Raw genomic sequence first — 15,940 nt, forward strand, 5'->3', positions numbered from 1 at the left:
TTATTTTTATCTTAAAAAATAAATAACAATATAATTATAGTAAAATCAATATTATTTTCATAATTTTTTAATACTTAAAATGAAGATAATAATTAGATTACAATTTATATTATCAATCACATCATTATTAATAATAAAATATTGTTATAATATTTTATTATTAATAAATAAAAAAATTAAATTAAATAATATAAATAAATTATTAAGGTAATATTTGTTTAATAATCAATGGGGCTGTTTTTATTGTGGGAGATGTGGTCTAACTAAACTTTGTTTTGTTATAGTGGGTTATTAACTTTTATCGTAGATAAAGGTATTCTATTCCTTCATGGACTTCTCATCTTTACTAATTTTGACAAGGCCCCATTGATTTTAATAAATGACAATGTTTGTTTGTTTCAATCGTTTGATTTGGATAACATTATAAAATTAAATTACGATAAAATTAGAATATAATATAAATGAGAGAGGATTAATGATAATAGAATGCCGTATATTTCCAAAATAAAATATCAAATTTTTTATTTTGAAAAAGTATTAAATGATATGTCAAAATGTGAGATTTCGCTTTAAAAAAAAGTATTACTCCATGGTTAAAAGTGCAAGAGGTATAATTTGAAGAGAGTAAAAGTATTTTTTTGAAATTAAATATAATATTATCAAAGAATAAATTTAGCAACATATTATAGCTAAAAGGGACTCATACAGAGTAATAATTTTATTGTAAAAATTGTGTGAGGATTATACTTAATATTATTTGGATCTTATTAGTTTAAGTAATATTTTATTTCAAAAAATTAATGATTACACTATAACAAGTTAGATGAAAATTATTTAATTGTCTTTAAAATTGATATATATAAATAATTATTATATTTAATTAATAATTATAAAAAAATCAAGATATTACGTTACTTAAATGTTCTTAAAAGATTATTAATTATAAAATAATAATATATTTAGTTAAACTAACACGTCTTATGTTAAAGATTTTTGTGTGCGTTGTAAAATATTCTTTATGTTAATAATATATTAAATTTTATTCATATTATCAAATAATGAAATTAAATATATATATTAGTTGGGGTGTTTATTATTTTAATGGATAATAAGGTAGTTTTGTGTAAAAATTTAATGAGTGAGAGTAAAATTGTAACACAATTAATATTATTTTGATAATTTTTTAATATTTAAGGTGAATGTGGGAATAAAATTATCTCTTTATATTATTTATCATGTTACCTTTGTAATAAAAAACTATCAAATCTTTTATTACTCCATAAACCAAATAAGAAAATACTAATAATAAAATATATATTATTAAAGTAATCACCTATTACCTCCAACCAAAGGCCTCTTTAGATTTATTTATAATATATCATTTTAGTGAAATAATAAAAAAATCAATAATATTTTGGACCATTTTTGAGAAAGTTAAAGAGACTAGATAAAAGCTCTTGAGAACCCACAAGCTACTAAGTCCAAATCTAGATAGTGCTAATCTTGTTGGCTTGGAGCAGGATATATTAAGGAAAGAAGCAAAGTGGAAGAGTCTTTGCAAAGCAAAATTATAGAATCTAATGGTTAAAGGAAGGAGATAGCAACTCTATCTAATTCTTTAAATGCATCTTTTTTATTTTTTTGGTTAAGTTTTTCTTTAAATGCATCAATGGGAGGAGAAACAAATATAAAATCTTATGATTAATGTGAAGGGATAGGAGTTGTGCCAAGCTGAAATCAAGGAAGAGATCATAGAACACTTTGTGAATTTTTTTAAGTAACAATGGGCAAAACACGAGCTTAAATGGAATTTAAAAGGTTATCAAGAAGAAAGTCACCATGGAACAAGTTGAATATATCATTAAATATATCTCAATAGATGAAATTGAAAGAGCTTTGTTTAGTTTGCCCAATAACAAGGCCTCAGGTTTGGATGGTTATAATGCCTTATTTTTCAAGAAGACTTGAAGTACGGTAGGGGATGATGTTGTGGAAGTTATGCAAAGTTTCTTTACCTCGGTGGGCTTTTAAAAGAAATCAATTGTACTATTCTTGCTTTTGTTCCCAAATGTGAGAATTCTTCTTCTTGTAATGACTTTAGATCAATTTCTTGTCGTAATACTATCTACAAATATATTACTAAGATATTGGCCAATAGAATTAAAGTGGTGTTACCGTGCATCTTAGATCGTTCCCAAGCCGTTTTTGTCCAAGGTAGAAAGATTGGTGATAACATTCTTCTTTGCCAAGAACTTTTCCATAACTATCATAGAAAATCAGAAAGAAGAAAAAATTGCACTATGAAGATCAACCTCATGAAGGCCTATAATTCGTTTAGATGGGATTTTCTTACATGTGTCCTTAAAGTCATTGGATTTCCTCAAGGATGGTGAATTGGGTTAAAAATTGTTTAACAACGTCAAAGTATTCTATTAGCTTCAATAGAGAGTTGGTAGGTTATCTTGGTAGCTCAAAGGGCTTAGACAAGGTGATCTGTCTGATCTCTCTTTATCTCTTGTAATGGCTATGAAGGTTCTTTCCAACATCTTGGATAAAGGATCCTTGGATCATTCCTTTAATCTCCATAAGAAATGTGAAGATTTGAGAATTATCACCTTTGCTTTGTTGGTGACCTTATACTCTTTTGCAAGGTGGAAGATGGTTCAACAAAAATTCTTAAGGAGGCTTTGGACACCTTTCACTCTTGGTCAGGTCTTAAGGCAAATATGAGGAAGAGTAATAATTTTTCTCGGGCATTGGTAATGAAAAACAAGAGAGATTAGTGGTTGTAGCTGGGTATGAGATTAGCTCCCCTCTGATTAAGTATCTTGGTGGTCCTTTGATCACATCTAAACCTAAAAAAGGCGATTGTAAACCTCTTATGGATAAGTCCTTGAGAGAATTAAATCTTGGAGGAGTAAATTCATTTCCTATGTTAGGATAACCATGTTTATAAAATCAATATTGTTTAGCATCTAGGGCTATTGGTCTTCTCAATTTATTCTTCCCACTAGTATTCATAATGAGATAGAAAACATCCTTAATGCTCTCTTCTAGTCTATAGTAGACTTGAAAAAAAAAACCAAGGCATAAGTGCAAGGGATGATTTTTTTGCTCTTAAAGATGAAGGTGTGGTGGGCCTTATTAGAAGAAAGGATTGGAATCTAGCAGTTATGGTGAAACACAAATGGAACATTATGCAAAGGAAAAATGACTCCATTATCCTTCACTACCTTAAAGATAAATCATTTTGGGAAGTTAAACTCATCCAAGATAGTTCATGGACTTGGAATAGTATCCTTAAACTAAATGTATACCTTACCCCAAAAGTCTTGTCCCTCGAGATAAAATACTACATAATTTGAATCATGCATATTCCATAATCAAAGATATATGCAAAAAATCTCAAAATACTAAATAACATTAAAAAACCTTAATAACAATAATAATATCCAACAATTACTAAATCCCCTGCATGCATAATATCCAACAATCCAAATAAAACATACTCAATGTTTGTACATATTCACAACAAAATCAATTATAAAATCATTGTGACATAAATAATCCTAATAATTCTATTTGTTACATGTTACTCTATCACTAACCGTTTACCTTGCTATCGTCACCTTTATGTCTTTCACCTATATAATCAAAAGAAAGAGGGGTGAGTGAAAATGCTTGATAAGTAGGAATAATCTATCCCACAATAATCCAATCAATCATTTCTATTTCCTTTTCTATTCCATGTATCCCAGGTCTATTTTTTATTAGAAAATCTATACTCATTCTAATGGAAAATCTTTAAGGTTATCTAGTTCTAGTTATCCTATCTAGTTACCAATCGACAAACATATAATCCTGACATTTCAATCTACAGATCTAAATTAACAGATTATATACGTTCTAGTACGTTTTAAGCCAATCGATAGACTTGCGAACCTGACAATTCTCTTTATCTAAGATACCAATCAACAGATAATATCATACCCCATCTACGGTGTGCTTAGGTCATAGGTACTCCCTCATGTCAACCTATAATTTTTGCATATAGACGTATACTTTTTGGTCTTTGAAATGCACCTTCCATACGTTAACACTGTGTGATGGTCATATTTTTTTGATTTTGTTGAATGTATAATGGAGGTTTATATAGATGACTTGTTTATGTATGGTAGTACATTTGATAGTTGCTTAGCTAATTTGGTTAAAATGTTGCAAATATGTGAGGAGTTGAGCTTAGTGCTAAACTGGGAGAAATGCCAATTCATGCTTAAAGAAGGAATCATATTAAGACACATGGTATCCATAGGATTGGATTCAAGTAGAGTCAATCTCAAGTTCAATTCGATTTGCATGGAACCGAGTTTGAGCTCGAGCTCAATCTCAAGCTCATTAAGCTTGCTTCAAAAGAGCTCAAGCTCGACTCATTTCAAAAGAGTCAAGCTTGAGTTCAACTCATTTCAACAAAGCTAAGCTTGAGTTCAGCTCGAGCTTTTAGCTTAACTCGTTACTAAAATGATATCGTTTTAATGCATATTAGTCAAAATGATATTGTTTTGTATAAATTTTTTTAAGCTCACAAACTTGATGAGTTCAACACCCTAAAACTTGAACTCACATGAGTTGTGCTCATTTTAGGCTTGTTCGAGTTGAACTTGAGCTCGAACAAGCTCAATTCAAATCTAACTCTAGGTGTTCATATTTGATATTGGATCCAAACAAGGTATCAAGGTAGACAAAGTAAAAATTGAAGTGATCAAGAAGATGCCTTTGCCAATGAACTTGAATGGAGTTAACAGTTACCTTGGGCATATATGATTCGATTGGAGACTTATAAATGATTTAGAAAAAATAGCGAATCCCTCATTGAACTTTCTTTCAATTTTAATTTTGATTGTATTAATAAATTTTGCAAGTTAAAGGAAACACTAGTTTCGACACCAATAATGCAACCACCTGACTAAAGCCTATCATTCAAGATTATGTGTGATGCAAGTGATTATGTAGTAGGAGTATTGCTTAGGTAAAGAAAGGATAAAAAGTCCTATATGAGCCATACTTTAGACAAAGCACAGATTAATTATATGACGACAGAAAAAGAATTGTTAGCGGTAATGTTTGCATTTGAAAAATTCAGATCATATTTACTAGGATCCAAGGTGATAATTTATGTGAACTATGCATCCATCGAGTACCTACTACATAAAGAGTTTGTTGGTGTATGTCTTAGGAACATTTCATGTTATCGGTTCTGAGGCATTTTATCTTATATGTATACTTATCATGGATTATTAATAAAAGAAGTAGTCTTTTTGTTCATATGCATAAGCCATTTTTTTATTTGTGATAATATAAAGTATGTACGTGAACTGTCTAGATGACTCATTTAATATACAAATTGAGCAATTGAATTGTTCCTTATGAACATGACATAACTTGAGCAATTATATCATATAGTTGGTATATCGAATACCTCCTTTGAATGTCATGAGATGAAATTAGTGTGGGTGACGATGACGATCATAACATTAGGGTATTGGTATTGATCAACAGTTAGAGAATCGTTTTTCAAACATGACCAATAACGATAAGTCACATGGTTATTAAATCGTAGTCAATGACTTATCATAAAATTATACTAGTATACAAAGTAATCTTTTGACCTGATACGTCATAGTTAGATCTGATATAAATATGTGTGATTCATATGATGTATAAGTACGAGGTTAATCACATCCTGTATGACAAACTATATTGGTCAATTGTTATTTGTATATAGAGATGAGTGATGATCAAGATGAGATTTGTTGACTTGAAAAGTATTGGGTTTTGAATATCTATTCATTTGACCTAAGTCTGAGTTTCAAAGCGAATATCGATAAATTTTAGAAATCGAATCTCTGACCAAAGTGTAATGTAAGTCATGCGAACGATGTTTGAATGACGTGTTCTGATATTTGAATTAACAATTCATATAAAATTGAAATTAGGGTTTTGATGATCCATGAGTCTAAAATGAACACGGATTGATAACAAAAGAATATTATTTACGTGAAACGTACGATTAGAGATATTAGGTTCGATGAAGAATTTCTTCAGCTTGGTTTAGGGGCTATGACGCATTGCTAGATGTTTATCATAGTCATTAAGTTTATGGATACCTTTCAAAACATCTAAAAGAAAACTCACAGCTATGCCACGGTTAACCTAAAGGGTCACACCAATAAACCAAGCTTTAAAGAGGGAGAATTAATTATTCAAGGTTGGCTAGCACCTTCTGAAGGATAATGAAAATAAGGTTGGCTAGCACCTTCTGAAGGATAATGAAAATTATATAAAATGTTATATGAGTGCAAAAATTAACATTTTAAATGTTAAAATGTTAGTGAGATAGAATTAAACTGGCTAATGTAAATGTTTGATATACTAGCGTGGTCACAGTTTAAATTGTGAAATTACAAGGACCAAATGATAATTAGTTATTTGTTAACTAAACACCCTAATATATAATGTTACCTTTAGTTCATTTCAAACTTACTAAGTTCATTTGAGCCAATATATATCTCTCACTAAAATTAGAAAAACTTCTCCTTTCTCTCCAAGTGTCTAGTGGCCAAGGAGGAATTTTTGGCTTGGTGGCACCTTTCTTTGGAGGTTCTTCAAGTGAGAAGCTCAATCCATCATCCTATATCCCTATAGGAGGTAAAGGAGTAGGTTTTCTAACTTTCTTCAATTGATTTTGCATGCATTGATTCTTTCTCTCTTGTTCATATATGACATGTTTTGCATCTATTCTCTTCATCCTTTCTTTCAAAATGGTATCAGAGCTAAAAGAACTCCTTGCATGTTCCTTTTGAGCCAAAATATGTTTAATTTACATTAGAATATGTATATATATCACATATATGCATGCATGTTATCTTTTTGCCTTGAAATCATTTTTTTCCAAGCATGAGCTCTTCTTCAATGTCTTGGCTGGATTGTCTTGGTTGGTTTTTTGATTTTCTCTTCATATTCCAGTGATTTTAAGATGAAGAACATGTTATATATGACATGTACATGATGAAGTGTTCATAGGATTCATGTGAGTAGGCTTGTTCTTGACACACATGTGCATTTTGCCTTCTTTAATGAATTTTTTATTCATGGAATGGGGATACATGTCATGGTAGCCATGTATATTAAGATATACATTTTGTTTTGAGTTTATTTTGTGTTTGGTGCAATAAGGATATGATTTAGGGGCATGCATGTGTAGCTTGTAATGTGATTTGGCTTAAAAATTGAAAAAAAAAAATTAAAACTTGATGCTATGTGTATGTTTTGGCCTCCTTGTGTATATGATATAATTGGTGAAATTTCTTAGATGTTATTTTATGTATTATACATGGAATACATGTATTAGAGGCATACAAGTATGGTATATGCATTAAAGACATTGATATATTAATTTGTGAGCATATATGCCATGAATGGTTCATAATAAAAATTTTGGACTTTTCAAGTTCTCTTTTGAATATGCTAAATGATGTTTTAATGTTGATTAGGATATTGAATGAAGATAATGATGTATGTCATTAATGTAATTACATATGATTTATAAAAATTATGATGCATGTTGAGAGAATATGCATAATGTGTTTGAATGGCCATGAATGCTTATTACTTAATTTAGTTCAATTTGACAAAATGGTAAATTTTGCTTGTATGTCAACTTGCACTAATGATGATTGGGTGTTAAGATGTGAACTAATATTGACTTGAAATTGAACATTTTGGAAGGCATGCGAAATAACGTATGTGCCCTTTTGCTTTTTTTAATGTTAATTAAATGATGATATCATGCATAAATACCAACTAACTCTTAATAGTGATTAAGTGTGAGAGTTGACATGAATTGATATAATGACAAATATAATATTTTTTTATATTGTACATATACCAACTAGAACCTAATGTTCATTGAGTGTGAAAGTTAATATAATCATTTGATGACAATTTGAAAAATAATAATATTAAATTGCATGAGTGTGCATGACATCATGTCCTAATTTTTAGGTAAATGTTTCTTAAGATAAATATTAAAGAATATTTAAAGAATCATTACATGTTGTTTATTATTTTTTGTTAGATTAAATTTTATGGAATGATGTTTAATTGGATATGAATGAGTTCATATTTTACATTAAATATTAGGACAAAGTACTATTTCACCTCCAAGTTTTGATGTGTTTCTAAAGCCATATCTATGAGATTTAAAAAACCTAAAGTCCTACTCATGAAACTGGAATAAAGTAAGCATATTTGGAAAGACAATCCACTACTACTAAAAGCACGATTTTCCCTTGTGAAATTGGTAATCCCTCTATAAAGTCCATAGAGATGTTTGTCCATACTTGTGTAGGAATAGGGAGTGGCTGAAGTAAGCCAACCGGTCTTTGTAAATCTGCCTTGTGCCTTTGACAAATATCATATTACTAAATGAACTATCAAACCACTTCTTTCATTTTTAAAAAACCTTTCGCACATGATGTAATGTCTAGAAATACCCTTCATGGCTGCCTTCATGAAATTCCCCAAAGATAAGAGGAATTTTGGGGAAAATAAATATTTTCTTTAAAGAACAATAACTCTTGCCTAAGTTGCCAAGGTCCCACGACTTTATCTTGTTGTACTAATTGGCAAAGTTGTTAAAGCTTTGGGTGGTTCATATTCTCTTCTTGAATGGTCTCCAACCATTTTGGAATTGGAGTTGAAAGGGCAAAGACTTTAGTAGCTTGCTCTTTTCGAGATAAGGTGTCGACAACAGAGTTGGTTGTTCCTAGCTTATACTTAATGTTGAAGTCATATCTAAGAAGTTTGATGAGCCACATCTGTTGGACCTCAGTGGCTATCTTTTGTTCCTACAGGTACTTTAGGCTTCGTTGGTCTATTCTCACGATAAAATGCCTTCTCAATAGGTAAAGACACCATTTTTTGTATTGTAATAACTAAGACTATTAACTCTTTCTCATAAGTGGAAAGTGAAAGGTTCTTACCTTGAAGGGTAGAGCTAAAATATGCAATTGGTTGTTTGTTCTACATGAGGATTGTTCCAGTGTTTATTCCCGAGGCGTCACACTCTATTATAAAAGGAATGGAAAAGTTTGGCAAGGCAAGAACTGGTGCTTTAGTCATAACATCTTTGAGTTGCTGGAAGACCTTTTCAGTAGTTTCACTCCACTGGAAAACATTTTTCTTGAGCACATCCATTAATAGGCAAGCAATTACACCATATTTTGCTATAAACCGAAGGTAATACCCAGTTAGACCGAAAAAAACTCTTAACTCTTTCACAGTCTTAGGTTTTGGCCAATTTATCATGGCTTCTATCTTTTCTGGATCTGCCAGTACCCCATGTGTTCCAATTATGTGCCCCAAGTAATTAATTTGTGTTTGTCCAAAATGACATTTTTCTTTTTTAACTACTAACTGATTTTCTTTAAGAATGGACAAAAAAATCCGAACATGGTTGAGATGCTCATTCCACCTCTTGTTATATATCAAAATATCATCAAAAAATACTAAATTAAAGTTGCGCAAGTATTTTTGAAAAATTGAATTCATAAGTGCTTGAAAGGGAGAAGGAGCATTTGAGAGTCCAAAGTGCATTACTAGATCAAGTTTTGTAAACCATTTGGCCCCATTTAGTTCATCTAATAGTTCTTCAATTATAGGAATTGGAAACTTATCTTTTACTATGACTTGGTTGAGAACCCAGTAATCAACACAAAATCTACAAGACCCATCTTGCTTTTTTACTAAAAAGACAAGGGAAGAAATGGGCTTCGACTTGGTCAGATAATCCCTTGCTCCAACATTTTGAAAACTTGTCGCTCAATTTCTTGCTTCTGAAAATATGGATAATGAAAGAGATGAACACTGATTGGGCCACTTCTAGGTTGTAATAGTATGTGGTGTTCTTGCTCTCGACGGGGTGGTAAACCCTTTATAGGGGTGAAGACCTCTAGAAATTCTTGTTGAACTTGCACCCATTATGCTGATTCAATTGAATTAATTGGATTAGCATACACTATAAAAAGTGTTAAAAGAGTTATTTTACCATTATTTTGTTGTATTGTTTTGGTAAAGGCTTTCCCTTTGATTAATTGAGTCTCTAGTGCTGCAATGCCTTGTAGAGTTACTATGCCCTCATCCATTTTAAATTTCATTGACATGTCTTTAAAGTCCCACAAAATTGGTCACAACATCTAGAGCCATTGAGCCCCAAGCACAACATCACACCTCTCTAGAGCAAGTAGCAAAAAATCTACAGAGAATTGTTTATCATGATGAAGAGATACTTGTCAACACATACCTTGACTCTACAATTTTTCACCATTTGCCACAATGACTCTAAAAGCTTGCACAGGTTCTGTGGTTAGTCACAAAATTCTTGCAAGTTTGTCATGTAAAAAATTATGGGTTGAGCCTGAATCTATTAGCACGGTGATACCCATCCTGAGGATCTTGGCAAGGACGCATATGGTTTGTAGTGTTGCTACCCTAGCTAACGCATGCAGTGAGATTTCTGGAGGTTTGATTCGTCTTCAATGAAGGAAGATCTTAAATTTGCTTCCAAGTTGTCTTTGGTTGTTCCATCTTCTTGTTCAAGCTCGATAAAGAACAACATTTTACAATCATGTTGTGTTGTGAATGGTTCATCGCAATGGAAGCAAAGGCCTCGACATCAACACTCTTGTAGCTCAACTTAAGTAAATTGTCGGATAATGGAAGTCAATGCATTTGGATGTGAGTTTGTATTACTCATTGGCCACCCCTAAGGAATGAAATTCCCTCGGCTTGCTTCACTTGGAGTTCTGCGCATTGTTTGGATTGTTCCCCTTATTTTTGTCCTGTTGTCAAAAATCCTTGCTAACCCAACAACTTCAGTTAAATTGGGTGGACGTAGAGCTTGTACATCAACCTTCAAATTTTCCTTAAGTCTACTAAGAAAAACATCAATTTCTTAGGCATAAAAAAGAGTTCCTGTTTTAGCCAACAAACGATTGAACTGTGTCTGATACTCTTGCAAGGTCCCTGTTTGTTTCAATTTACACAAATCAGCAAAGGTGTTCTCATAAGCAGAGGTGCCATATCTTTTGAGAATGTTGTCCTTCAACTCTTCCCATGTTAAATTTCTATTAGAATAACAGAGTTGTTGGAACCATAACTGAGTGTCACCTTTCATGTGATAAGCCGCAATTCGAACCTGATCTTCTGGTGGGGTGTTCTAAAAATCAAAAAAATTTTCAGCCTGACAAATCCAAGCGGTAGGATCCTCTAAGTCGTCAAACTTTGAAAAATCAATTTTTGCTAATCTCAAAGCAATGCTCTCGCTTGCAATCTCCCCTGCAATGCTTCTCCGGATTAGTCTATGGCTACTAGTAGAAGCTTCATCTCTGACAAGAGACATTTTAGCCACCTGTTCTAACCCTACGCTCAAACTTGCAATCTGCTGCTTGAGTCTGTGAAAGTCAAAATTCCAACAGGTCGTCGGCATGCCTAGCTCTAATACTAAACTAATATGGTCTTCTTCCGTGGATCCAAGGCCCCGACCTTGACCTTGCATCTGATTTCTTTGCTTACAAGCTCTGTTTGAACAAGGAGGTAAAACAGAGCAACGTGAATATAAAGTCAAATTTAAGTGAAGAAATAGTCATGCCTTCATTCATTTTTGGGACCCTTTATATAGGCTTACAAGAGAAATTTAAGCCAACAAACACTACAAAAACCTATCCCACTAACAACATTGCAACAAAAAACAATCCACCTAATTAAAGTAGGGAGATAACTACCCACTAATGAAGAAACATGGGACATAAAATGCTGAGAAATTTGAGGCATAAGGCACAGGAAAATAACTATTAGTAATAAAGAGAATGTGACCGTGAACTGCTGAAAAAAAAGGAGGCACCACGTTTCACTACGACTGTAACAGAAATCAAGAGACATTTTGTGAGCTTGACTTAAGAGTTGAGAATTGAGAGTTCCATGTGAAGAATTGAATAAAATTAGTGTGGCATATATGAAAAAATATATATATATTGAAGTAGATATTGACACACGTTGATTTCCTGCTTTCGAACTCCCCACAATAGTAACATTATATGGATAGTCTATCAAGACGTGAGAACAATAGTAACATTATACAATGATATTGTTGTAAAAGTTGAGATTATTCTTAAAGTGAAGTAAGTCTTGGACACCTCTTCCACCTTCCAAGCTTCTCTCTACCCTGTAAAATAACACAACACATTAAACGGATTTCTCTTTTTCAGGAAAATAATACTAGTTACATAAGCAGTATTACAAAGACCAACTCATGTGACCTTTTACTTATCCATCCCAACAACTACCACCAATATTCATATCTCAAAAGCTAAGAAATCGCCAATGAGAAAATGGATATGAGCATTAGTCCAATACTACAAATCATCCATTAGACTTTCCAATGGCTATTAATGTCATCCACGCACATATGATATAGATGCATGCAGGACGCACATGAAAACATTCTTCAACAGTCCATGTCCTGAAGCCCACTCTGTGAAGAGTTTACCCCCGATACCATATACAAGGGATATTCATTTTTCCAATATCACAAATTCTAACTACTAAAACAATCTTTTCACATACCTTCCGAGGACCTACAGCAAGTTCATTGTCCACAATGGATGCAGCTTGAAAACCAACTGAATGCAGTACCTCTTCATAACTGCAAGAAATTGAATATAATAATAATCTACTTTTACAAGGACACAAATCTTCGCAAATTAATAAAATTTCATCATTAACTGCAAATCAAGATAGAAAATTACTCAGATACAGATACTTTGTAAGGAGGTCCACCAACATGATCACTGATCTGCAACCAAATAATTATCTATTTCAGTGGAAGCAATGGAGCGTATATAAACTAATACCACTTCTGAAGACTAAAAACACTCACTTTAGCTTACCTAGAGCTTCCATTTGATTAGAGGAAGTGCAGTGATCAATATGAAAATACTTTATAATATTAAAGAATCTAGAGGAACTGGGAATATCGTTCGAAGGTCTAATATTCAGTTACAAAAGACTACTTCAAAAACACAAAAGAAATGGAAAAAACAGACAAAGATGCACAAATCTTACTGGAAACATCAATGTAATAAGCTCTCCATCTGGTTTTAAGAGATTGCTAATCTTCTGTGCCCACACCGATCTCATTTCTGGTTCAATGGCACAGAAGAATCTGCAATATAAGAAGAATATGATCATGAAGCCATCATTCTGACAGGAAAAACAAACCCAGTTTCTCAACTACTTACGTATAATCAAAAATGAGATCAAACAACTCGGTAGGGCACCAAGTGAAGAAGTCTGCCTTTAAGATTGTAATATAATTTGCATTTGGAAACGAGGAAGACAACTGCCTTAACATTTAGAAAAAATTAGACTCAGAAGTTTCCAAAATTGAACCAGAGCTAAAACAAGGAAGCTTATTTCATGTGATCATTCTAAAACAAAAACACAAACTTAGATCTTGACAGTGTGCATGTTGAATGTATACAATAATAGTGTTTAGTATTCACTGAATTTTATTGGTTCATCCTATAGTTTACAGTGCCAACCAACTTCTCTTAAAGGTTTTAAAACACCAGTGAAATATAAACCACTAAGTCAATCTATTTAAATTGGCTTGGCAAGAACGAGTATTCATCACAAAATAGTGTAGTGTGTAAAGATTAGCGATGGAAGCAGTGCAATAACAGAAAACGGTAACACTGGTACAAAAAATAGTTTAAAACTAAAGCTATAACTATATAAATTTATATGCATATGCTAGTTATATCTATTAACTAAACCAAGAACTAAAAGGGTAAATTCTGAGACTGGAATAAGAATGTGCTGAAACACAAATAATTTGGCAAGGCATTCCATCAAGTTGATAAATTTACAGAAAAAAAAAAAAAAGTGACAAAGATGAAAAAATTACATAATTATGTTAATATGCACACGTGATGAAAGGTGAACTCTACTTCTAAATAATATCCTAACCAGTGTTGAGCTAGCCTGCAGAATGTTTTTAACTCCTTTTTCTTTTCCCGGGTAAGTATGTTTTTACCTCTTTTGCCTTGTTAACAGCAATATCAGATATTTCCAATCCCACGACATATCTTTCAGGACAAGCCATTGCCACCACATCATAACCCTGCAATATTTGAGTATTGTAGATTTAAAAGACACCAAAAAGCTAGAAAAAAATTGAATTAAAACTAGTGCAATGTAAATACAAAGAGGATGAAGCATGAATTATGAAATGCTATTGCCTCAAATGATAAAAGTTTGCAGTATGTACTGCATTTCTGTTACTCCAGAATGCACCTTAATTGTGTCAAACACTGAAACTCCATTTCAATAAACCAACCGATCATTCAAATGAATGGAGCAGTCAAATATAAACCATTCAGTTCATTGACATGCAGAGATCCATTTGGGACTCAATATGGTCGGAACAAAACAGTAAGGTTTATTTCACCACACTTGGTAATTTCTTCTTTCTATCGAGCAAGGCAACATATTTTTTATCATCTGTCATGTGTCCTTTTCAACATGTGACAAAATGCACAAGGGAAATTTGAGAGAAGACAAACATCTTATAAGAAACAAAAAAATTTCCTTTAACTACATAACTCAACAAATATGCACAAATATTCCACTTACAGTGCCACATCCAGGGACTAGAGCCCTGCCTTTTGGAAGGGCTCCCAATTGATGTAGATGTACCACAATGGGAGTAGGTTTTCCTAAATCCCATGGTGTTGCTCCTTCTTCCCAACATTTTTCCCAATGACCTGAAAAGACGAAGACATGATGCATCAACATTTTACAACAAAAACCCATCAAAAGAAATCCAAAGACCTATGGCACTTCCATCGACTGAATACCAAAGTTGTATTAACTAAAATGGCTCTACCACACTTGTTTAAACACACTCACGACATGAGCATATGTATGTGAATGCAGGATAGCAAAAGTGTTCCAAGCTCAACAAGAACAAAAGAACTGGGTAGAATAAATTTCTGATATTGCCTTTAACGCCATATTATCAATGCTGATAATCTGCTTCCAGTTATAATAAGATTACATAAACTAAAAATTCAAGATTAACAAAGCCACAAAAACGAAAGAGAAATAATTAAAAAATTAATAATAAAAACGAATCGAACTGTAATTCTGCAGAACTGCTGAGGGAAAGCCAGAACAAGCAGGGCAATTCTAAATTATCAAAACTTCATGAGAAAATTAAAGTGGGTTATCAACAATCAAAACCCATCAATAGAATAACATCAACAAAAAAAGGAAATGGGAAAAATCGAAACTTGATGAGCAGGAAACTGGATTATACTTGTGTCTGAAGAAGAGGGTTGATGTATTAGTTGTTGGATTTTCTTAACACCAGGATGAGTTTGTATGTTAATCTTCTCATCTTCTTTGTTGATTCCCATCTTACGATTGGTCGCACGGAACCAAAAGCTTCTGGTTCCAACGCCGGTGGCGGCAGCGTCTAGTGACGGAAGCTTAGGAGCTGAGAAAAAATGTGACGAGGTGGAAAGTAGGCGACGAGGCAGAGGTGATCCTTTCATCTTTAGTACCTTGCATCCCACTACTGTTTATCTAAATGTTACATTTTTGTTTGATTAGCAATAGGGAATTACGTAATTTTGATTTAGTTCGCAAAATTGAATTAAAATATTTAAAAATTATTATTTAATTTAGTTTGATTTATGAAATAATTTAGTTTGAACTAAAATTTTTTAAATAATTTTTCAATTCAAATTATAATTTTAATAATTTTTAAACTAAACCAAATTATAAAATATAATTTATTAAAAATATATGTATAATAAAA

General features: G+C 32.2%; 1 protein-coding gene across 1 annotated transcript; it reads right to left on the reverse strand.

The window, feature by feature from the left end:
• Positions 1–12,046: 12,046 nt before the first annotated feature.
• On the reverse strand, positions 12,047–15,715 carry LOC123220165 (probable thiol methyltransferase 2). The gene is made up of 8 exons (XM_044642198.1): positions 15,437–15,715; positions 14,752–14,882; positions 14,153–14,239; positions 13,356–13,456; positions 13,180–13,279; positions 12,864–12,910; positions 12,682–12,760; positions 12,047–12,280 (listed from the first exon to the last, which is right to left on the reverse strand). Exons 1-8 carry the CDS (start codon positions 15,672–15,674, stop codon positions 12,227–12,229), a joined length of 837 nt encoding a protein of 278 aa, XP_044498133.1. The 5' UTR covers positions 15,675–15,715; the 3' UTR covers positions 12,047–12,226.
• Positions 15,716–15,940: the final 225 nt, after the last annotated feature.

The sequence above is a fragment of the Mangifera indica genome, chromosome 7 (assembly GCF_011075055.1).
Source record: "Mangifera indica cultivar Alphonso chromosome 7, CATAS_Mindica_2.1, whole genome shotgun sequence".
In the NCBI taxonomy this organism is placed as follows: Eukaryota; Viridiplantae; Streptophyta; class Magnoliopsida; order Sapindales; family Anacardiaceae; genus Mangifera; species Mangifera indica.

Coding starts and splice junctions, on each gene's coding strand:
- LOC123220165 (XM_044642198.1), bottom strand. CDS start 15,674: ATGAAAGGATCACCTCTGCCTCGTCGCCTACTTTCCACCTCGTCACAT. Junction 14,240..14,751: donor TAGTCCCTGGATGTGGCACT/GTAAGTGGAATA, acceptor CAAATATTGCAG/GGTTATGATGTGGTGGCAAT. Junction 13,280..13,355: donor GATCTCATTTTTGATTATAC/GTAAGTAGTTGA, acceptor CTTATATTGCAG/ATTCTTCTGTGCCATTGAAC.